Genomic DNA, 26,003 nt, shown 5'->3' on the forward strand with positions numbered 1-26,003 from the left:
GTCAAATCATCTAAAAGTTCAGCAAAAACAAACAAAAAAACCTGTGGTAGAGATTGCCTCCAAATTTAAAGTCCTGCAGAATTCTTGTGACATAAAATCTCGTGACTTAGGAGGCAACCCCATCTATTATTTTATCTGAGATAGAAGAAAATGTCCCCTAATGCTACTTTTTGAGGACAGATCTAATGTGTTCCAAGTATACTCTGAGAGTGACTCATCCTTTCCAAAATGCTTTCACAAATTCTAGCCTCTGCTCTCCCAACTAGATCATGCAGACTGGACAGTATTTAATTCCACTTTACAAATAGGAAACTGACACAAAGAAATGAAATGTCATGCTGGGGAAAAAAACCCTGTACAGCTAAAGATAATTTTAAAAATAAAATAATTAAAAATGTCACTGACACTCCTGAACCTTTTCTTTATATGTTACTAGCCACATGGCACACATTTGTAATCCCAGCTAAGGGAAGGCTAAAGCAGGAGGACTAAAGTTGGAGGTCAGCATGGGCACATATAGATCCTGTGACCTAACAACCCAAAACACAAAGTAAAACCACAATGAAGTCCTTGTTTACCAGTTAAAGTGATAAAGACTATGCAGCACCCGGTTTGACTTTTGCTGTAGCACAGGTGACTTACATGCATGGCTTCATCATGATTACTGTCCATTCAGGCAAAAGTGCCTCACACCTGTAATTCTAGTTACTCAGGAGGCTGAGATCTGAGGAGAGGCTGAGACCTGAGGATTGAGTTTCAAAGCCAGCCAGTGCTTTGAAAGTCCATAAGATGCTTTTTAACTACTTCAAGGCCAAAAGTGGAGCTGTAACTCAAGTAGTAGAATGCCGGCCTTGAGCAAAAAAAAACTCAGGGACAGTATCCAGACCCTGAGTTCAAGCCCCAGTACCAGCATTAATAATAAAATAACCACTGTCTATAAATCTTGACTAGCCTTTTCAAGTTATTTTATATACACATGGCTGAAGATTTTTTTCACCTTCCATTATATTTAATCTTTAAGGTTTTTTTTTTCCCCGAACTTCTCTAAATATATGTATTTCTTTTTGGGTTTTTTGTTTTGTTTTGTTCCCAATATGTACCCTAGGCTTTGAATTCATAAACCTCCTGCTTCGGCCTCCCATTAGTGGTATTATAAGGCACATGCCACCCAGCTTTTTTGCCTCTTTTCATTTTTCTAAAAGTAGCAGTACGGGGATTGGGGGGGGGGATCAAAACCAAAAATGAATCACTATGTGAATCATTAGATATACAAATTTCACAATGGACTTCTAGCACTGGTATTAACAATTCACAGACAATATAAAATTACATCGACCTCTTTTTTTGAGACAGAGTGTCACTATGTTGTCCACACTGGTTTCCGACAGTTTTTCCAACTCAGTCTCCTAAGTAGTTATGACTACAGGAATGCCACCAGGCCAGATTTGACTCTCATCTTGTAATACAGATTTAAAAAACAAACAAACAAACAAAAAAAACCTTCCACTACCTTTCTAAAAGCAACAGAGATAAGCTAAGCACTGGTAACTCACTACTATAACCCTAGCTATTGAGGAGTCTGAGGATATGAGGATTTTATTTAAAGCCAGCCTGGGCAAGAAAGTCTGTGAGACTCTTATGTCCAATTAACCACCAGAAAACTGGAAGTGAAGCTGTGGCTCAATGTGCTAGCTTTGAGCAAAAGAGGTAAGGGACAGTGTCCTGGCCCTGAATTCAAGCCCCACAACTGACAAAAACAAAACAAAACAAAAACAGAGATGTCTACAAAAGCTTTCTCTCCGGAAGGTGAGTGCCAAAGTAATGTGACTTAGAAGGGAGACCGTGAGGTATCTTGAGCCTGAAGAGAAGGAGAAAAGAAGAAAAGCAGAGAAGGCTGGGTTCACATCAACCACAGACACAGCTCTTCAACAACAGTGTAAACAAAATGCCATCAAAATCAGAACTGGGACCTCCTGAAAGAAGATACCAGCTGCTGACCATTTGTACAAAATGAGCCCTGGGAATATGCAAGAATGTCAACCTGCTGGATTCCTGCAAAAATATGTTGTAATTAAACCTAAAACCAGAAGGGAATTTCTCCAAACACTGAGGGGAAAGACACATGCTAAGAGATTTGAAGAAAAAAAAAAAAGACTGAAAAAGACAGGAGGCTTGCGGAGTTCAATCAAGGGAGCTGAGGAAAGAAGGTCTGGATGTGGGAGAAGAGGAACTCTGGGTAGCATGTCAGAGGGAAAGCCAGCTGAGAGAAAGCAGGAGGAAGGCATGTGAACTGTGACAGTCCTGCAGAAGCATTCAGGCTCATAGAAGTGAGCAGAGCAGCCTCACAGGGAGAAGATGGCAATGGAGAAGAGGGTTCAGCTACAGCACCAGGCACTGATCTATAAGTAAGTGAGCAAGCTACACAGCTGGCCTTCCACATCTGCAGGCCCCCCATCAGCAGATTCAGCCACAGGCACATCAAAAATATTCAAAATAAAATGGTCTGCTCAATAAATGCTTCTTATCATTATCCCCTAAACTGAGCAGTACACCAAGGGTCTTAATTAGGTATTGTAAGTAATCTAGAGATGATTTAAAGAACATGGGAGGAATTCGATACTTTATATGGAAATACCATGAATATGGTTTTACATACGGGACTTAAAGAGGTCTAAGTCTTGAAACCAAACCCCTTGGACACGGAAGGAAAGGTAAGTGCATATAAATGTACGTGTATTATGTATACACAAGTGTATGTAAAGTGAGACATTACCGGTTCTGAGAAGACCTTAGAATAGAAAGCCCTTCTGCCCAGAATATCACTCTAAGCAGCAATGGCTTAAATACAACAGGAGTTCGTTTCTCTTTCATGTCAAAGCTACAGTACTCTAGAATAGTAGAGACCTAAGTCTAGTTTGAAGGCAGGAGAAAAGGAAGTGCGAGGTAGTAAGAGTTTCCTTCTTCAGGGAATAAGGCCTTTATTCTCGGTGGCATATGCTCTGTACACTGTAATACATTTATCAGCCCTAGAGAATTATTTATTTTTGCAGTTACCCACCCATCTATCCAAACAATCCTTCGGGACTGAAGGCCACTAGGCCACCTACAGGGCAGACATATAGTTTACCGGAACATACTACTGTCTTAGGACTTAGTGCTTTGTAACCACTACGCTGCTCAATGTGGCCAGACCCGTGCCAATATCTAAACGCTAACTGATAAAAATTAAACTATATGATGAAAGCCGAGCAGTCAAAATTACACTAACATCTGGGACCTTCAACAAGCTTCCTTTATAGCTCTTTGTATTTAAGGTTTTTTCTCTTTTTTTTCTTTTTGGTCAATTGAGGGGCTTGAACTCAGAGCCTGGGTGCTGTCCCTAAGATCTTTCACTCAAGGCTAGCACCCTACCACTGTGAGCCACAGAGCCACTTCTACTTTTCTTACTGGAGGTAAGAATCTCTCTAGGACTTTCCTGCCCAGGACTGGCTTTGAACTGCGATCTTAGATCTCAGCCTCTTGAGAAGGTAGATTTACAGGCATGAGCCACCAGTACCCAGCTATGTATTTAAAGTTTTTAGTGGAAGACTGGAACTCAAAGTCTGGTTTGAAGAACAAGGAAAAAAGGGAATACATCATGGGAGATAAAAACATATTTCTCTCCCTGTCTGCCCAGTAGTGGTAGGTAATTCTAAAGCATGAAATGCTGTTCTATGTAGTCCACAACATGTGTGCCAACAGCTCCATGAAGGAGAAATGGGGAGGATCAAATCTTACATAGGACAACTGTTTGGTGTCCTCCAAAGAGGAGCCCTACTTCACAAAAGTGCTACTACTCACTATCCAGTTACTCTTATCGGGTTTTCTTACGTAGTGCACAAGCAATTTAACATGAAAACACAGAAATGTATGTAGCCACAAGGCCACAAAACTATGGCCATAAACTGGCTGGGAACAAAAAGACAATCAGGGCCATGATCTAAGACATTGCAAGGGAGTTACACATACCAGGGGCCACTGGGCTGCCTTCTGGAGGCTGCTTGTGTTTCATCCTCATAGCTTTGTGTGCAGCTTAGACTTTAAGAAATAAAAAGTTGGCATCTGTAATCTGATAGCATTTATGTAAGAAAATAAGCAACATTAAAACTCACTCAGCACATATAATTACAAAGGTAAATGATGGTAATTTAAAAACTGAACTGTTAACTTAATTTTTTGTTACTAAGCCAGGCACTAATGGCTTACACCTGTAATCCTACCTTCCTAGGAGTCTGAGATCTAAGAATCAGAGTGTGAGTTCAAAGCCACTCTGGGCAGGAAAGTCCAAGAGATTCTTATCTTTAACTACCAAAAGGCCAAAAGTAGAACTATAGCTCAGGTGGTGGAGTGCTAGCTTTAAGTGGCAAAAGCTAAGAGTGCTCAGGCTCCAAGTTCAAGCCCTAGTACCAGCACAAAACAAAATTTTTTTCTGGTCATTGTTAACACTGCATTTAGTAAATAAAAAAGCTTTATATTTATCTTCCTAATGCATACAGCATAGCTATATATACAGTACTTAACAGATACAGTTATCTGTGGTATTAAAATTTCATAGGGAAGCAATTAATAAAAAAAAAAAAAACTCTTTAAAAGGTCCTTAGAGGAAAGGCAATTTTTAAAAGGCTGGTTACTAGACAGATTACAGACATGTATGCTTAGCTACTTGGGAGGCATTTTGAGGTAGATTATAATCCAGGCTGGCTTTGGGGGAGAAAAATCCAACTCTATTTAAAAAAATACGTGAAAGGAAAATAGGACTGGAAGCATGATTCAAGGGCCAAAGAACCTGCCTCACAAGTGCAAGGCCCAAGTTTAAACCCTAGTACCTCCCTCACCAAATAAAACACATAAATAATGCTGGCACGTGAGCTACAGCAATATCTAGCAGATGGAATATTAAACCTGACCAAGCCTTTTAATGTGGGACTTGGTGTTAAGAACTCTAATTTTCTGTGAGTACTAAGATGTCAAGTGCCAAAACTCATGAAAAGAAAAAGAAATCATTTAAAATTTTGTTTAAAAAAACAAAACAAAAAATGAGAGGGGACTGGGAAGGTGGCTCAGTGGTAGAGTGCTTGCCTTGCTTGCATGAGGCCCAGGGTTTGATAACTCAGCACCACATAAGCAGAAAAAGCCGGAAGTGGTGCTATGGCTCACATGGTAGAGCGCTAGACTTAGCTGAAAAGCTGAGGGACAGCGCCCAGGCCCAGAGTTCAGGCCTCACGACCAGTGGGGGGAAAAAAAGGAGGAGGGATAAGAAAGATTAATAGAGAGGCATACACCTTTGTACAATTAATAGAAACTAACTTTTAAGGGCTGGGAAGGTGGCTCAGGGGTAGAGCGCTTGCCTTGCATGCAAGAGGCCTTGGGTTCGATTCCTCAGCACCACATAAGCAAAAAGAAAAAAGCCGGAGTGGTGTTGTGGCTCAAGTGGTAGAGCGCTAGCCTTGAGCTGAAGGGCTGAGGGACAGCACCCAGGCCCAGAGTTCAGGCCCCACAACTGGACCCAAAACAAAACAAAAAAAACTAACTTTTAAAAAAAGGTGAAGTGAACAATGAATGGAGAAAACTTGATCTTATCCATATAGCATAGGGACGAGAATGAATGCGCTCAAAACTAAGACAGGGCCAAGTAAGTCCCACGGTAAGAGCTGAAGCCTTTAGGAACAGCCGGCAGCCCTTGTTACACTGCTGTGCCTAGGGTGCAGCAATTGCTCCCTAATGGTTCCATGTTGCTTCACATCTTCTAATTCCTTCAAAGATGCTATGAGAATGGCAGTATTTGAGAACTTGCCTCAAACACAAAAAAGCAGATAGCCAGTGGGACAGGAACTACTTTTACACAAGGTAATAAAGGAGCTTAGAAATTTCCACATTTTTTCAAAGCCTATCTTGCCTTAACAGAACACTGTCTTTGTTAGGTAACTAAATATGGACACACAATGCACATTCATTATAGTCCAGAATGCTTGGCATAAATCAAACCATAAACTAAACACCTTGACTTCAATACAGTATTCCAGAGATACTTTCCTAATACATTCCGAGGCTCATATTACACTAAGAACCAGTGTGACCATCAGGAAACATCCCAATTTCACCCGGATATTTTAGCATCTGCAACCTTTCCCAGGTGTCCTGAGAGGGGAACAAGGTTAAGACCTACAGGTCAAGCCAATGATCATTAGGTATTACTGTAACAGAAGGTACCAACCTCACCACAGTGTGTGCATATGGCACAGGATTAAATGTGCAAACTACTTACAAGATTATTTTTCATTTCACAAAATGAATTCTGAACAGCATGAAAACTAGAATTGTCAAAACTGAAATGTCTTTCTCTTCATTGAGAGGTTTGCTTCAAGTTAAACTGGAGTTTTCTACAGCACTGTAAATAATCCAAATCGAAGTAGGTAACAAGCTAAAGAGGGAAAAAACCACATGCTTAAGCCACTACAGCAATCACAAACAAAACCCGCTACATTCTACAAGAAATTATTTTTGCCACTGATCTGCCCAGGAACCACATAACTGTTCTAAACACAAAAATGTCGAGAATTTTTCCCTTGCCCAGAAGTGGTTTTTGAAAAGGATAAATGCATCTTAACATACATAATTTAGTTTGCAACAAACCACAAAAATGAAGGGGAAGAAGCCTGAAAAAAATAAAACCTGTACATTTGCTATAATAATCTGATCAAATACCACTGAAACACTCTGTGCTGAATCCTTCTGAAGCCCTTAAAATAACTCTGTAGTCTACTAACAAGTTCAAGTTTTTCTTTAGAACACTAACCTTATTCTAGCATCAATGTGACATTCTATCTCACTTTATGGTCTTCAAATACAAAGTCGCTAAGCAAATGAAGCATATGTAAGACTAAGCGACCACGGCCATTCACTTTGGTTGTGGCCTTTCAAGTGCTCCACAGATATTCCCGCATGGTGCAGAGGGTGGCTTCCTACATAATGAGCAAGGTTACAACTCACACCAACACAGTTCCTTGGAATCAATGTGAGCATCAACTGACTATCAGATTTCTCTTTACAACAAACAGGGCCAAGTTTCTCAAAGGAAACTCATTCTATTCCAATGAAGTGGTACATGAGGAAGCTGTGTAACAAACATCAGGAGGGACAGAAAGAAATTAGGTATAACCGCCAGTGTAATTAACATTAGCAGAAATCTCTGGTGAACAGACTTTGCTCAGTTATAATTGCAAAGCCACCAGGGATCTTTAATTATTAAAAAGTAAACCATATGCCAGAGTAATAGAAGACAGCTCACTAATCAAGAATGGTATGAAACAGTAGTTCTTAATATGGTTCTAATCTACTTTTTGATACTCTGAAAGCTTTTCTTAGCAGAAACAGCTATATGCAAAATTTGAAAAATGATGTAGCTAAATACATCCCAACAACTAAACTACAATTTTATGTATGAGTCTGGAAAACAATTTTTCCCCTTAGTTATGGTATACGTGTATACATATACATTAGATGAAGAACTAATACGAGCTTGCTACTGACTTCTTTTGACAAGCCATTTCTTTAGACCTTGATTTGACCATAAAAAATGGATAATCATATTTGTCATTAGATAATCAAAATAGACTTAGAAATCCCTATGAAAAACAAGGAACAGTTATTTACAATGACACTAATTCTCTTTGGCTTGACAGTTCTTATAGAAAGCATCCTGAGAAAGAAAAGCACTTGGGAAATAGGAGCATGTTCATGAATCCAGGGAGACTTATGTGGCCAGTGATGGTGATAGGCAGTGAAAATACAGACCCCACCTTTTCACAAGGAAAGCCAGCTAGACATTTTGTGTATGTGCTGATTCAGGCTCACATATATTTAAAGGAGCTTCTCAAATTCATGCATCTTGAATATTTCATTGATATAAAAACTTTAAAATATGATACTATTCTATTATGAAGGCCAAAATAGACTAAAAAGAAAACACAAATCTGAATCTGTAAATACTCATAATAATAAAAAAAAACAAAATATAGCTGAGAGCAGGAGAACATGTAAGATTCTGAGTTCATGACCAGCCTGAGCTATCTATTAAGGGCTAGGATGAAGCGTAGTGGTATAGTGCTTACTTAGCATGTACAAGACACTGCCTACTGTCAATATGCAGCACCATTAAAAACAAACCAAAACAAAAAATAAACAAAATAAGTAAACAAAAATTGAACAAAAACTTGGCCTAACAAACTAAACATAAAGATCTATAACCACACAAGAAAGAGTTTTACCATCTATGTATGTATTTCTTAATTTTAAAAAGTATATTGTAAATTAAAACAGCATTATTTACATTAACATACTTAGGATTTCAGTTATATCATAGGTTTAGAATTATAAAACTCTGACTTTAAAAAGGAGATTGAGTTGGGCACCAGTGGCTCACAACTATAATCCTAGCTACCCAGGAGTCTGGGATCTGAGGATCCCCGTTGAAAGCCAGTCCTGGAAGAAAAGTCATGAGACTCTTATCTCCAATTAACTACCAAAAGCTGGAAATGACGCTGTGACTCAAAGTGGTAAAGCACAAAAAGCTCAGTGATAATGCCCAGGGCCTGAGTTCAAGGTCTAGGTCTGGCACACAAAAAGGACAGTGAAGTCAGGTACTGGAGATTCATGACTGCAATCTTAGCCACTAAGAGGCTCAGATCCAAGAACCACAGTGTGAAGCCAGCCCAAGCAGGAATGTCTGAGAGTCTTCATCTGCAATAAAGTAACACAAAATAGCCAGAAATGGAGCTGTGGCTAAAGTGGTAGAGTACCAACCTTCAGGAAAAGGCTCTCAGGGACAGTGCCCAGGTCCTGAGTTTAAGCCTTAGGATTGGTACAAAAGAAAAAAAAAGGGGGGGGGGAGTTTGACACACATTTGCTGAATAATAAAAAGTTCGAAATGGTGTATGTATTATGAAATTTTCCAATGATGAAGGTGAAAGCTTCTGCATTAGCAAGATTTCTTATATCTGAATTCTTGGTAGAGGCATGACTACTAGCAACCATGAAGCCTTCATTCTAAAATTGTGGGACACCTATTACCTACCCCAACACCTATCACTGCCGTATCAGTCCTACTACAACACAGGTCTAATTCTCTCACCTATTGAAAAGCAGTAGCTTCAACGCTTCCCTCCTAAGTGGCTGAAACCCCTACTGACAGGAATATGAAAGGTAGATGGCTTCCACAACCCACAATCAAATCACAGGGCACTCCCTGCTCTACACCACGTTTGCCATGCTTAGCTTCTGCAAGGGGTCTGCCAAGTTTTCCCTGGCCCCATCTATCCCCACAATGCCCATCTCACTTTGAAGGCTTCAGGCCTCATCTGGTGTCTTGGAGAACTGTAGTACAGTGGCCTCTTATCTTCATGCTTCTCAGCAATAAGGCATATGTCTTACCTGTCCTTGTCTCCAAAATGAGGAGACAGGAATACAGAAGGAACTTACCCAGGCAGCAAAGTCAAAACATAAAAACACTGGTCTATATAAATATCATTACTATAAGTGTCATATAAAGAATGACATCAACAAGTCAGGTTTGAATGTACCATTTCTGCTTTTTGTAATCTTACAAGTAATTAAGACCTCACTTATATGGCACAATCTGCTTTAGAACTGAAGTGCGTCTAACCTTGGTCACTTATTTTTTAAGTAAGAGTTCTAAAGTTCTGATAAACAAGTTTGCAGAAGAGGAGGACAGGTCTCAGAAGTGAGACTTCTAGAATGGTAAAGCAGTGAAGGAACAGCTAAAGGCACTGTGAAGGTGACAACATGGCCTGTGGAAGCAATACTGAGGGACAAGCCTGACTCAGTCAACTCCTATGACTAGCCTCACCCTAGTTCCTTCACTTCCTTACACCGTTAAATCTCTTGATTTTATTGAAAAATAAATAAAACAAAGACAACTCCATACATCTTCAGTCTAAAGAAACAAGTATATTTCAAGATCATTTTCAAAAGAAAAAGAATTCTCCAAATGAAAGAGAAAACAAAAATTAAACCACCAACAACAAAGAAGCAATCTCTGAGAGTTAGGGAAAATAAAATATAAACAAAAATATTTCTGCACCAAATCTTATATCACATTATAAATAATTTCTAAATAACTTAAAAATGAAATTTCTCTTAGAATGTTAGGATGTCAAAAAAAGTTATTAAAAATCAGTAAACAGTAGGGATAAGGAGTAAAGTATTTTCTCAAGTTGTTTTGGGGTCTCTTGTCAAAGAAAATAAACATACTCAAACTACAGAGCCACGAAAAGCAAACACTGCAGAAACCCTGAGACAATGAAAAATCAGCTCAGCCATAGTGTGAATACCATTCAATTAGCTGAATATTACAATTCTTAGACCAAGATTCACAGGATTTCTATGACTTGACTAACGTATATGAAGTCTTTCAAAAAATGTTGGGATTTGTGTGTTTATTTTTTTCTTTTGCCTTAAAGCCTCAGATGGCTCTGAGTGCCAACTGTCATTTTGGGTTACTCAGCTTTTGGCTTGAACTTCTGGGCTCAGCACAACACTGGCAGCAGGAAGGTGCCAGGAACTAGGGATCACCATGGCTCTTATGAAATAAAAAGTATATTGTTCAGCACTTAGGAGTTATTACACATGTATCCTGAAAGTGCCAAGGCAAAAGGGATAATTTTGTGAGGCTCATGCCTATAATCCTAACTACTTAGGAGGCTGAAATCTGAGGATCATGATTCAAAGCCAGCCTGTGGAGGAAAACCTGTGAAACTCTCATCTCTAATTCATCACCCAAAAAGCCAGAAATGGAGCTTTGGCTCAAGTGATAGAGCATCAGCTTTGGGCCAAAAAGTTAAGGGATATGTTCAGGCTCTGAGTTCAAACCCCATGACTAGCCTGCAAAAAATAGAATAAATGAATGATACGTTCTGTAAAATATTAATAATTGAAAAAAGCTGTATCTCCTTTTCTTTCTACATCCAGTAAATCAAAAGCAGGAAACACCAACCAATCAACCAGAAGAAAAGTGTTAAAGGAGCTGGTCTATTCATCCATTCTCACTACATCTGGATCCGGCAGGTCTTACCCTCTGACGCTTTAATCACATAGCCGCCCTTGTCTTCACCAGGGGGCACATTGAGCAGCTGCATGACCCTGTCCAACAGTCCATGGATTATCTCAAACCCAGGATTCTTGTTGTAGTAAACAGCACAGAGATGCCTGTAGTTTTTTGCACCTACATCTGGAAAAATACAAAAACTGGTCACAAAGACACATTAACCATTATTTAAGGAACGTATTATCCCCAACACAAACTTGGGCAAATTAACAAAAAAGAAAACCGATTATTTAACATAAAGAGAAATATTCAACATCAGAAATGCAGGGTAAGATAAAACAGTCTTTTCGACAACCAAATTCCCTGAGGTATTTAATCGGGAGGGAGGAGTGAGTATCCCTCAAAGTTGACCTAGAATATAAGACTTCTTTTGCAGTACAAAGTTGTCAAACTCTTTGTAAACAGTTTAGTAGTATTTATCAGTATTACAAGCCATACTCTCTACCTATGATACCTTCCAAAGGAACTAATCCAACAAGAAGACTTTGTTTACAAAGATGTTTACTCTAAAATTACTATTTCCAATGTAAAAAATTAGAAACAATCCATCCAGAATAACTTTAAAAAACACAGTACAGTTACTCCTGAGAATGCTGCACTAGCTGTTAGAAAGCCATTTTATGAAGGTTTATCCCAACAGAGTAAAAGAAAATAGTACATTAAAAAAAAAAAAAACATGTCACCAGATGCTAGTAGTTCAAGCTTATAATCCTAGCTACTCACGAGGCTGAGATCTGAGGATCTTGGTTCAAAGCCAGCCTGGACAGGAAAGCCTGTGAGACTCTTATCTCCAGTTAACCACCAGAAAACCAAAGTGGCACTGTGGCTCAAGGGTAGACCACTCACCTTGAGCTGAAGAGCTCAGGAACAGTGCGCAGGCCCAGAATTCAAGGCCCGGAGTTCAAGCCCCACGACCAACCAAAAAAAAAAAAAAGTCACAAGTTCAAAAAGAATCATAACTATACTGTGTTGTGAAAAAAAATCTGTGAAGTTAGAAAACTATGATGCAAAGCTGGCAATGGTAATTATCAATGTTAGAAAACCATGAAGCAAAGCTGGCAATGATAATCATCAATGATAGGCTGGTGGTGGCCCCAGGTGCAGGGACATGGATGCTGGAGAGGATCCCGAAGAAGCTTAGAATCCCAGCAATGCTCGTTTTTAAATCTCAGTGGTGGTTATAGCCATGTCTGTTTTATAATCTTTAAAAAAATATATAAACAATACATAGTGTATATATAGTGTATATACAGCATTCTACATATCTTCATAATTAAAACATGGAAAAGAAGAGTAGGAAAAAGAGAAAGAGGAGAAGGAAAGGGAGAAAGGAGAAAGAAGAAAGAAGAGAAGAAAGTAGAGAAGAAAGGAAAGCAGAACAAAGAAAGAAGGGAAGGGGAAAAGGAGTGGGAAGAAAGGAAGAGAGGAAACAGCAGCAGCAGTATACAGATGAATCGTGTGTGTGTGTGTGTGTGTGTGTGTGTGTGTGTGTGTGTGTGTAAGGAGAAAAGGCGTGGGAAGAAAGGAAGAGAGGAAACAGCAGCAGCAGTATACAGATGAATCGTGTGTGTGTGTGTGTGTGTGTGTGTGTGTGTGTGTGTGTGTGAGTCGTGGGTCTTGAACTCGGGCCTAGGCGCTGTCCCTGAGCTCTTCAGCTCAAGGCAAGTGCTATACCACTTCAGCCATTTCCGGTTTACTGGTGGCTAATTGGACATAGTCTCCTGGACATTCCTGCCAGGGCTGGCTTCGAACTACAATCCTCAAATCTCAGCCTCCTGAGTAGCTAGGATTACAAGTGTGAGCCACTGGCGCTCAGCTATAGATGAATCTTGAGGGCGGTCAGTGAAATAAAACAAGCCAGTGTTAATAGGACAAACCCCACCATTTAGATAAGATATCGCTACTGAGCTGCAAGCCCACACCTTCCATACCCTTAGCTCTCTCTTCACAGTAACAGCATAGTGAATGATGACTGCCACAGCTGGGGGGGGGTTGGGGGGGAAGAGAGGGGAACTGCTGCTTTGTGTAGTTTCAGCCACAGAAGAAGAAGAAAAAGCTGAGGTCTTCTGAATGTGTACAGTTAATCACACTGCACTGCACACTCAAGGATATTCTGAGGATAGTTCTTACGATTTTTAAACTACGTAATTTCTGAAAGTATATGGTGTACAGAATCACAACTATGCAGACATATAACCAGAAATTAAAACTTCCAGATCTAGGAAAGAAAAAAATAATAGAAACAAACAAAAAAAAACCTGTTAACAGAGGTTAAGTTTGGGGAGGGAAAATGTTTTTTAAATTTATTTTTTCAAAAATTAATATATTCTATCTTGACATGAAAACATTCTATAAAAACCCAGTATTCAAAAAAAGACTAACAATTCATAAATGAACTCTGATGTACATAGATAAACAAACTATTATCTATACAATGGAATATGACTTAGCAATACAAAGTTACAAACTATTGATGAACTTGACAACTTGGCTGACTCTCAAAGGCCTTATGCTGGGTAAAAGAAGCCAGTCACAAGTCTACAGAGAGTATATGTCTGTGTTTATATGACCTGGCAAAGTCAAAACTTCAGCAAGAGAATAGCTATCTTCATTTACATGTGGAAGAATGTGACTAAGAGAACAGCAGGAGGTGTCAGGGTAATGGAATGATTCTAGATTTTGTGGTGATGGTTTAAAAAGTGTACTGCATATAAGACTCAAAGTTAAATAGTATCATTTAACTTTATAACTATTATACACTATGGCCCTTTAGTAACAAATGAATATGGGACTCATTTTGCTTTTCATATTATAAGAGAAAGAAGACAATGTCTATCTCAGGGAATAAACTGAAAACAGAAAGTTCTTTCATACTGACATACAATGAGCAAAAGCTCTTCTACAGACTCATCACCACAGGTAAGAGCTACTAGTCATACTTACATAAGACTTCCTTTTATCTTCCTAACACCCAAGTAAAACATGGGTATTTTAAGACTCCATACTCCATTAGTAAATTCAGAGGACAGTGAGCACATAAGCAGGGTAAAAGAGAACTACATATACTGATATTCTGATAATATCAGGTGTTTAAGTGCCTGTCAATCAACCTATGTCCATATAATTAATTATGAAAAGTATTATTGTGCACATAAAAGAGATGGAGAAAGAAGACCTCAGAATGGTAACATTAACTTGCCAAAGTCAAGCTAAGTAGCCAGAGATAAGCATAATGAAGTACATAGTAAGTTATAATAGCAGAACTTGATCAGGGTTAGCTGACTCTAAAAGTGCTTGCTCGTTCTACTACTTTATGGTATACTCTAAACAAATTTTAGGTAAAAAACAACAGTGTAGTAAGTACAGGGAAAACTTATATTTTTTTCTTTCCACGCTTAATAGAGCCAAAGATGTGCAATCTTGAAGTATTTATACCATAATAAACACATTTTAATTTTCAAAACTTTGCTAATATATAAGAATTCCACTTAAGTAACTGATGAAGTAGGCCCTGAGAGGAGACTCGAGCTCATACAGCTTCTTTCCAGGCTTTGCCTTTGTTTAGAAAAAAGACATTTAAACAAGGTTAACTAGACCTTGGCTCCAATCAACCCAGTTCCTGGAATGGAAAGAATGTCCCTAGGTCCCCCTCCCCTTAACAACATAACCCACCTTGATCGTTCAAGTTAGGGACCGACCCATAAAACAGATAGGATGTAATATGGCTCCAACTGGCGACACCATGTGCCCAGGTAAACTCCGCCTATTGGCCACCTGTGTGTGATCTGGTATGACTGTACAATCTTTTGTGTGTGTTGTGATCCCATTAGTCACCTGCGCACAACCAGGCTCGACCTCATGGATTTTGCCTTTAAAAACCAAAGTACTTGGGCCGCTCAGGGTCGCAGTATCAGCATCGGAGCCTTCTCAATGAAGTTGCTTCTTTGTTAACAACTTTGTTGTGGTGGGCTCTGTCACTCCAGATGACTAGGTGGGCTTGCCTGACTGTCTTCCTACTACACTGAAATAATTTTTTTTTAAGTTGGTGAAGTTTCTATTCACCAACAGCATTTTAATTTATACAAAGTCTATTCTGAGTTCAATTTCTGATTGAACAGACATGGAGAAACAAGTATTCTTACCATTTAACATTTCTTAGTGCATTGTACGTCCAAGGCTCTTGACTCCATGCAAAGTAGAGGTCAAAGCCTGGACACTGTTGCACGAACTACAGCCTTAATAATGATTTTCTGAAAAACAACAAGTCTGGAAAAAGAAGGAAGCACACACAAACACTACTAAACAAGGCCAGAGGCAGAGAGTGGGCCATAATACAAAGGTCAGGTGAGGTCCATACAGGAACACCAGGAAGCTGTTATTCTCCACATTCCCATTTCTAAGGATAAAGAAATCTTACATCGAAAAGCAAACTGAAAGGTGCAAGAATAAAGATCAGTATTAAAATCAGGCAGGCATAAAAGCCCACTGACCATCACATGAACATAATAAAATAAGGGACTTAAGTCTACTACGTACTCCACCTTCCCTTTACCTATCTCTCCCTCTCTCCTCTCCTCCTTTCTTTCTCCCTTTTTTTCTCTCTTCCTGAAGGGGAAAAAAAATGAAACAGAACCAAATTATCCCTTTCATACTACTGCTTTGCTTCTGGGTATTTCTGCCATGTGGTACCCATTTGTTAGTGTCACATGCTTCCACTTAAACACACAAGCACGTATTGAAACTACTTTGTAGTTCCGTTTTGACTGTGAGAGTAGACCAGCAGTAATGCCACCATTCAGAGAACTCAGCAACATAAACTAGAAGCTTTATTTTAGTAATCTTTGCTTTGCAATATTCCTTTCCTGATCACCAAATTATAGAAAACTTATCTTTCTGAAAAAGATCACAACTTCTCAATCAAAAACATGAATTTTTTTAACAGTGTTTTTAGTGATCAAAGCAATGACATAATAAAAATAGAGAACTTAAACAATTAAATTCTACCTTATTTAGGAAAGGTTTCAAGATCTTCACAGACCAGACATAACACACACACTTTTATATTTAATTTTGAAATATTTTAAAGAAAGACCACTGGCATCTCTAGCTATGTAATTAGTAGTTAGATTAGACTCATTACTAAGGCCTCCTTCCATCCTACCACTGATTGGCTCAATTTCACATTTTCCAAGGACTACCATCCCCACTCTCCACCCACAACTTGCTTCTTCTTCACATCTTGCTCAGATATTCCCTCTACTGTAGTTGAATTGAATTAAAGAAGAAAATAACCACACACTCTATTTCTACCCATTCTTCCTTACAGAAACTGCTATGTACACTAAAATTCCCATTTCCTAGTATTTGCACTGAGAGACCATATTACATCACAGGAAGTTCACTAACTACAAGCCACAAGCAAGAACTATTTAAATTTCATGCCAAAGCTAGGGTTTGTTGGAAATGCCTCAGTTCTTTATAACTCAGTTAACAGACCTCTTGTGTCATGCCATCAAACAATTCTGCTTTTTAAATGGAGCTGCCAAGTATGTCAGCCTAAATTATCCATGTATTTCACAGACTTCAAAGTACTGCCTGGAGAGGGCTGATCTAAACCACCCAAAGGAGGGGAGGCTAGCTACAGTTCTGTAGGCTGAAAGAACATGCCAAGCAACTTTTTTCTTTAAAAAAGAATGGTATGTGATGTCTCAGTATATGACTATACATAAAATTCACATTTTTAGAATTAGGTTTCTGCTTGGTGTAGATTCTCTCTCAAGAATATACCGCTGATCAGAAGTGAACTGGTTGTGCTGGGTAATGTGATCCTGTAAAAGAGACTGGAAAAGGGCAGTCTTCAAGAGACCCTTTTCCATCCCTCATGTCACATTCACCCAGAAGCCTACCCCAACATGCTGGGAAACCAAGAAGACTTCTAGGGGAAGTCAGGGACCGATATAATGCTGAGACTACAGCTTGGTCAAGCTCCAAAAATAAAACCAGTAACCTTTGTATCTATGTCTACTCCACTCAAACATCTTATTTATTAGTACTGGCACCTACAGGACCATAATTTAGAATGCAAAGTCTGATTAGCTCCTAAAGAATTCTAGTGCAAATGAATGAAAGAATTCTGTGAAGCCTTAACATCTTCAAATATAGTATACAATATATGGAAAAAGGAATCTTATACTCTTGATAAGACTGTAAGTCAATATAAAAATTCTTTTTGGCTGGGTGCTGGTAGCTCATACCTGTAAGCTTACCTACTCAGGAAGCTGAGATCTGAGGATCGTGGTTCAAAGCCAGCCTGGGCAGAAAAGTCAAGACTCTTATCTCCAAAAAACCACTCAGAAAACCAGAAATGGTGCTGTGGTTCAAGTGGTAGAGCGCTAGCCTTGAGCTGAAGAGCTCAGAGACAATGCCTAGACCCATAGTTCAAGCGCCATAACCGACAAAAAAAAAAAAAAATTGAGAAAACTTAGGACCAACTTCCCTTAAGTGTTTCTATATTATGCCTCAAAGTACAGACTTCTCATTTTTAAATAATGCCAAAAAACAAATGTGAAGAAAAATGTCTAACCTTCTCAACGCATGAGGGGGAAAGTTATATCCTTGTGGGTTAGCTTTTATTTGGTTACCATAAACCTGGAATGGATTTTTATCTATTAAAAAAATATAATATTCAATGCATGACAGAGCACATTATATTCATGTTAGCAGATCTTAACTCTGTGGAACCAAATATACTAAAATAACTTTCTATATTAAAAATGATATATTTACACAGCTAAGATGCCATCACATATGCGGATGATGCTACTTCAAAAATTGTTAATGTCAATGTGCCTTATACCCATATTTTTTGAATTATTAATTGGAAATTCTACATGCCAAAAATATGAAATAGTGAAATTAAATTAATCCAGACTGATGACATAAGCCTTCCCTGGAAAACCGCATTCCACATGTGGATGCTAGATAATCTTCCACTATTGGAGGGTTCCAGAATTAATGGACCACTTCTCAACTGAGATATCTCATAAGACCATAATGAAATGTTTTATTGAGCTCTTTATCAATCATATAATTATACAAAAGACTATAAAGCTCTAGCTCCTATATTATATTGATTTATTTCTTTGTATGTTTGTTGTCCTGGTGCTGGGGATCAATCCTAGGACTCTGCATAAGCCCCGATGTTGTAACAGCTTATATAAAGCAAACACACACACACACACACACACACACACACACACACACCACGTAACTGACAGCAGATTAAAAGAATAAATACAATCTCAAAGACAACAGAATAAGTTATGTTCTCTGGTAGCCATGGTGGTAAAGAAAGGAGGGAGAAAGAAGAATCTGAAATATATTGCAATTAAAGGCTTTAAAAAGTTCAGTGCTAAGCCTGGCGCTGGTGGCAGATGCCTATAATTCTAGCTACTCAAGAGGCTGAGATCTGAGGATAAAGGTTCAATGCCAGCCTGGGCAGGAAAGTCCAGAAGATTCTGATCTCCAGTCGACCAACAGAAAACCAGAAGTGGTACTGTGGCACAACATGGTAAAGTGCTAGCCTTGAGCAAAAAGGAGCCCAGGGACAGCACCCAGGCAAGGTAGGTAAGGTAGGTAAGGTAGGTAGGTAGGTAGATGATAGATAGATAGATAGATAGATAGATAGATAGATAGATAGATAGATAGATAGATGAATACATACATACATACAGTGGTTAAAGCCAAAGTGCACAGTACTCCACTGACACATGTCTAAGTGACAAATGGATCCTGCTAATCCTGTGAACTTTACAAATCAAACTAATTTCTCTAGTCTTTAGCGCCTTTTAAATTCGAACACCTAAAGTCAGTCATGGGCTTCCTTCCCCTGGCCAACCAGTGAGTCCAGGTGTGCTGGCAGCTTCAACAGCCCTAAGGAATAATGAAGGATTGCAGAGCTTAATCTGGATATAAGAAAAGGCCACGTTAGTGGTATACAATTTATACTTGCTTTTCTTGGCAGAAAGATTACAATTTACAATTAGGTCTTTCGCTCCCCTGCATCCCACCTCCCTCCCTCTCTCAATTCATTCTTTTCTAGTTATAGTTATGCTTCATACTGAACAGAAAGAACTAGTAATGACTGAAATCAACTCACAGAGCAGCTTGATATGAAGGCTTCAGCACACCACTGCTGCCTTCTGTTTTTAAACTGAGCAATTACTCTATGGTAGTCTGTATTCAACTTCTTGTTCCAATAACACATGCCACCCTGCCCAACAGAAAAGATAAACCAGCTCAGTCCCTTTGAGGCCTAATTTTTAAAAATGCTGCAGCAACTTCTGATCTTGAGGTTCAATAAATGCACTAGCCGGCTCTCTTAACCTGAATGTGTCTAATTTACAGTAGAAGTAAATGCTTCAAGGGTATGCCTGGCTCACTATCAAACCAGCAGCCTGATGATCTCATTCAATACAGATGGTCTCTTGGATTGTCTGTAAAATCTGTTAAGAGTCCATATTAATCTAGCACTGGTGGTTCACACCTATAATCCTAACTACTTAGGTAGATGAGATCTGAAGACTATGGTTCAAAGCCAGCCTATGCAGGAAAATCAAAAAAAAACTCAGGGACACTGACCAGACCCTGAGTTCAAGCCCCAAGACCAGCACAAAAAAATGAAGGAAAGGAAGGGGAGAGGAAGAGGGAATGAGAGGGAGAGGGAGAGAGATACATTCAGGTCAATCATGAAAACAGGGGCCTTGTGAGCACCAAATTGACTGTAGATTCATTTCCAGTTTGGAAGATATGATTGTCACACAGAAACTGATATGAGGCTAAGATTGTTAGGTGTTTCTTAATATTAACTAAATAAGCCAGGGCAGTTATCACTCCATTGTGCTCCCTGGGTACTTCATACATTTGGAAGGCTATCTGTAAGAATTTGCTTTAGGTCTGTCCCCTTCCACTTGGCAACTTTTTCTCTGTAGTCTAAAAGAAAAAGGAAGGATTGGAGGTATAGCACTTGCCTAATAAGCCCAAAGCCCTGAATTCAAACCCCAGTTCTGCTAAAAGGAAAAGTAATTCCAAAATATTTTCCAGCAATGTGCTGAATGAAACTTTTGGAGGCATGCTTGCCACTCATCGCCTCCCACTCAGCCCACACTAATGAGAACCGGAGAAATTTTCATTTAATTTATCAGTCATTATACTTATGATGGTTTACTATTTATTTCTCCAGGAGGTTTCATTATTATGAAAGAGATCAATCTAAGCTAGGTAAATCTAACAAAAAAATGGCTTAAGAGTCAGTAAAAATAACCAACTATCTTATTGAAAAGTTGGTGATGATTTTCTCTAAAACCAAATCAACATTCCTATTTTCTTAAGCAGACTCCTTATTGCCCCTAGTGCCTCACCAAAACAACCATAATACTTTGATGGCCAGAAGAGGTTTTCAAGTTACTCTAGGAGAAAAAATTCCATAGTCCAAGATACTAGGTATCTGAGACTGCTAATACTTTAACAGTAAGAGCAAGAGCAAACATTGCTTATTATGAGGTAATTTCATTCAATCCATATAACAAGTGTAATAAAGTGCCATCACCATTGCCACTGTATACATTAAGAAACTGAGCCACAGAGATACTAAATAAATTGCCCAAAGCCAACCACTGGACACTATGGTGCTGATTTGCTTCACTATAGAGTTCTGATGATAGGAGGGACCCACATGAACATATTTTAAATACTGCATTAGAAAAGCTGTCTTTGCTATGAAATAAAATCCAGGCCCACCTAAACAGAAAACATACTCCAAATAAATTAAAACAAACCTATGTTTTCAAGATGACAGACTTACCTAGCACATTTATTGCTTTCATTGTTTAAATCCTATCAATATGACACAAAGTAATTTTTGACAAAAAGTAGTATAAGACAATGAGGAAAAGTAGAATTAAATGGAAATGAATCATGGTAAAGGTACAGTCGTTACAAATGAAAATGGGCTAGGGGGAAACAAAGGTTTGCTATGGAGACAACAACTCTTCTCCACAGTGCAATGGTTCAAAGGAAATGTTAACCTTTTGAGTAAAAAGGTACATAGCCTGGGTTTAATTTGTTAAGAATTGGCTGACAGCACTAGCACTTAAGATCAACATCTCAATAGAAGAATTCTTTCCAAACACAGTTTGGGGCCAGTCTGTGCCAGGACCTTTCAACATACAGATTAAGAAAACAGCACAGGCTCCTTTTCCCAGGACTGCAGGTAATACAGTGCTCCCTGCCTATAGCCAAACTTTTCAGCAATTGCAGGCCTCCGTGTACATGTCATCCTCATTCTCTGGAGCTCCTGCTCACTGCGCTCCTGCTCATGAGCATGCCCAACCCATGGAGCTCTTAGAGACCCTGGCATTATGGAAGATGTCTACTGTCAAAAGGGTCATAACAAAATTTGGGGGGAAGTGTAATGTAATTAACCTAATCCTTTGCTTATAAATATTGGTAGATCACGGATCAAGATAGTACAAAACATAAAGAACCAAGGTTGAAGTCAATGTTAACAAAGTTACCCAATATTGACATAGGTAACAAATTCTCAGCTCCAAGTCATAAAGAACCCTCAAAACTATTTGCAGCTGGTACAAACAAAAAAATGTTTTTCACTTTCTATTATAGATTTGCCACCACCCCACAAAAACATTCTACAGGTTGATATTGAAATGAACTTGTATCTCTAAGAATATATGCACCAAGACCTAAATTCTGGCCCCAGCTCCAAGTCCAATATTTTATGAAGCTCTGGGAATATTACTAGTTATCTATCTAAATTTTCCAATTTGCTGGAAAAGAGATGGAAACCAACCTTAAACAAAACGTTTACTACAAATGTTAGAAAGTCAAAGTATTCTCACAACACCTACTTACAAGATACAGTTTCTGACTACTTTTATAGTTAAGAACGATGCTTTCAATCCCCTTCAAAAGGAATTGAGGAGTCAGGCACAGGTGACTCATGCCTATAATCCTAGCTACTCAGGAGGCTAAAATCTGAAGATCGTGGTTCAAAGCCAGCCTGGGCAGCAAAGTCCCCATGGGACTTTTAGCTCCAATTAACCATGCAAAACTGGGAAGTGGCACTGTGGCTCAAGTGGTAGAGCACTAGCCTTGAGCACAAAGAGGTTCAGGGACAGTGCCTAGGTCCTGAGTTCAAGCCCCACAAACAAAAAAAAAAAGAAGAAATTGAAGAAAAGGTTTCTGCTTTTGTCTTGCCATTCAAGGGAACATATTCTCAATTTTTCAGTCTGAAGTAAGAACCACTGAATAAACACTGCCAGAATGGTAGGTACAAAATCCTGAGAACCAAGGACAGCTGCCAGCCATAGTCATGCTCATAAGGGGACCGCTACACATGCAGGTCCAAACCATGCATTAGAGTCTGCGCCATTGCCTTTGAATGAAACAGACTTCTTTGGCAAGTGTGTATTTACTCACTATACTCACAGTTAATAAACAACCAATGCATTTCTAGTGTTGCTATACTAACAAAGGAACAAAACCAGTGAAATGCATTCACTATTACTGGTACAGCTCAACTAGAATGCCAAGATACCAAGTGTGTTATAATGATATGCATACAACTTACACATTGTAAGGAAAAAAAAAAAGGAAAGTGTCTCATTGCTTTTTGCTTGTTTGTTTTGTGGTGCTGGGGATTGAACCTAGGCTCTTATACATGCTAAATAAACACTTTACCACTGAGCTACAATTCCAGCCCTCTGGGGCTATTCAAGTTGAAGTTTTGTTTTGCTTTGTTTTTATGTTGATACTGGGGCTTGAACTCAAGGCCTCATATTCTGATTTAGCTTTTTTACTCAAGAATGAAGTTCTACCACTTGAGCCACACCTTCATTTCTGACATTTTGCTAGTTAGCTGGAGGTAAGTCTCAGGCATTGTTTGCTCAGGCTGGCTTTGAACCATGATCCTTAGATTTTAACCTCTTGAGCAGCTATACAGGCATGAGCCACCAGTGCCCCACCTTCAAGTGAGTAAATTTAAATCAGGATCTTCAAATTCTTTGTGAAAATGTGATTTCCATTCATAAAAGACATATCAACTGAAACCTAGCATTACTAGAGTTATTTAAATAAATCAAACAGGATCGGAAGTATAGCTCAAGTGATAGAGGACTAGCCATGAGCAAGAAAAGCTAAGGAGAGTTCAAGTTCCAATACAATCTGCACCCAAAAAATCAAACAACAACAACAAAAATCAACCATAAAAACACGTTTATGAAACAAGTGGGGAAATTGAAATCCTAAGATATTTGATGATAGTAAGGTGTAATAATGATCCTATCATTTAAAAACAAATGAACAACAAAAATGGTAGAACTCAGGTGCTTTTTTTTTTTTTTTTTTTTGGTGGTTGTGGATCTTGAACTCTGGGTCTGGATGCTATCCCTGAGCTCTTCAGCTCTACCACTTGAGCCACAGGGCCACTTCCAGTATTCTAGTGGTTAACTGGAGGTAAAAGTCTCACAGACTTTCCTGTCCAGGCTGGCTTTGAACCATGATCCTCAGATCTCAGCCTCCTGAGTAGGTAGGACTACAGATGTTAAAAGTATAAACTAAGGTATGTACTGACAAAATGATAATCTGTCTCACATTTACCTTAAAATTATCTGAGGGGGTTGGCAAGAATATGGATGGAAAAAGAAAAAAAAGCCTGAACTACTGAAGTTAGGTGCTCCATTCACAGGAATAAATTGGACTATTTTCTCTACTTAAAAACTTAAAAAAAGTGTGCAAATGAAAGGTGATTCATTCTTACCTTTGCTAGAATCTTTCACTACAATGTCAGAAATTTCAAAGAGTTTCAGAGGAAGGGGCATCTTCCTATTTGCTGCTATGGTCTTCAGGAGACCAGGAAGGAGGGTAGTTCGCGCCACCTGCAGGAAAAGACATGACACTGCACTGACCAAACAGGAAGCATACAGGCACACTGTGCTGGAGGGGAGACAAAGCCAAAACACTCCTGGACTTCAAAGGAATGCCCTTCTGGGAAAAATCAATGCCTAAAATATCCAAGTCACTTTAAATGTTCAATTCCAGTCACTAGAAGAACTGAAAATATTCTCCAGTACAGTCATACAAAACATAATTTAAATTAGTCTGACCTAGGGATTACTTATCATTTTAAAAATTAAAATTGGGAAACAAAGGAGGAGGTTACAATGCTTGATAAGAAATGTACTCATTATCTTGCCCATGTAATTGTAACCCCTCTGTACAGTATTTTCACAATAAAAAATAAATAAAATTGGTTTTCAATATTTGATATGTATATTTTCATAAATTAATTTAAATAAATTAAATAAAAAGTAATCAAACCAAAAGCCAAGACCTGTAGCAGTGGTACTCATTAGACACTACAATGAAAATGAACTATACAACTTGTAGGTGGAGATGGGAGGGAAAAACTGGGAGAGAATAAAGGAAGGGGAGACACTATCCAAAAAGAAATATACTCATAACCTGACTTATAATTCATAAAACAAAATGTGGGGGGAAAGCCAAGACTATAAAAAATGTAAATGTAAGTGAGGACAATGAGGAAAACAGAAGACAAATATATAAAGCATTAAAGCATACAGCTGCTATGAGCAGGCTGCAACCAGTTCTCAGCTTGTTATTTATTAAGGGAAACAGGAAGACATGTACATTAATTTCATCCTTACTGTTACAAGAAATGCACATCTCAGTTCTTCAAAAACAAAAGAGCAACACATCGCTGCTTTTATCTGTAAATAATTTCTCACTTTACACTATACATTGGCTCCCAGCACACCATGTTAACAGAGTGCTTATGAGCAGTGGTGACACAATTGTTATTTCTGTAGAGACTCTATGCACCATTAGCCTGAGCTTCTTAGGCTAGCTAATCTTCATCCATTCTCCCTCTTATGTTACATAGTTCTTCAACACCAAAGTCAGATCACATAATTCCCCAGCTCAAAAGTCCCAGTAGCTTTCCATCCAATTTTGAAAAAAACATATGCTTTATATGGTGTGATACAATCTGCCTGTGGCTCCCTAACTCAGCACCCCAATTCCACCTAGGGCTCCCACTTGTTCTTTATTTCCACATTCTTGTGTGGCTAACTTACTCCTCCAGACATCAGCCCTGCCCACCAGAGAAACACAGGCCTCCTAGTTAGCACCCAAAGCTATCAGTAAGTCCCAGAAAGATTTGCTGGATAGAGTGCTGAAAAAGAAAGAACATCTCTCCTGCCCTTGGAAAGCTGCAGTTAGGCTTTCTCAACTACTGCTCACTTTCCCGGCTAGAGGCAAAGTGCCCAATTATCACAGGAACAGAAGCAGCCCCTCTCTCTGTTTCTTCTATAACTTCAGCTATCCATGGTCAACTGCAGTCAGAAAATATTAAACAGAAAATTCCAGAAGCAATTCCAAAGTTTTAAATGGAGTAGTATTGTTAAGGTCTCTCATCCCCACTCCATCCAAGCAAAGGTATGAATTAGCCACTAGCAAATCTACAAAGTATGCTGCATGACTGGCCATTGGCTGTCAGTTATCAGTTATTAGGCAGTGTCAAAGGGCTTATACTCACATAACTTCTTTTACTCACTAATGGCTCAAAGTACAAGAGTAGTGCTATAACTCAGATATGCCAAACAGAAAGGCTTCCTTTATGCAAGAACGTAAAAATTCCAAACTTAAGAGAAAAACCATACTATGAGGCTGCTAAGATCTGTAGTAAAGTTAAGACACTCTAGGACAGAGGGACTACATCTGTGTAAGTTTTATTACAGGAAATTGT

At 38.8% G+C, this 26,003-nt stretch overlaps 1 protein-coding gene across 3 annotated transcripts in view; it reads right to left on the reverse strand.

Moving 5' to 3' along the window:
- Nucleotides 1-26,003, reverse strand: part of Farsb (phenylalanyl-tRNA synthetase, beta subunit) — a 65,807-nt gene that overhangs the window by 8,402 nt on the left and 31,402 nt on the right. For all 3 annotated transcript variants that reach the window (XM_013010902.1, XM_013010895.1, XM_013010911.1), the window contains exons 15-16: nt 23,997-24,114; nt 11,129-11,284 (exon numbers count right to left, since the gene is read on the reverse strand). In XM_013010902.1, the coding sequence (XP_012866356.1) occupies nt 11,129-11,284; nt 23,997-24,114 (274 nt within the window). The remainder of the gene's footprint in view (nt 1-11,128; nt 11,285-23,996; nt 24,115-26,003) is intronic.

The sequence above is a fragment of the Dipodomys ordii genome, unplaced genomic scaffold (genome assembly GCF_000151885.1).
Source record: "Dipodomys ordii isolate 6190 unplaced genomic scaffold, Dord_2.0 Scaffold1, whole genome shotgun sequence".
Lineage (NCBI taxonomy): Eukaryota > Metazoa > Chordata > Mammalia > Rodentia > Heteromyidae > Dipodomys > Dipodomys ordii.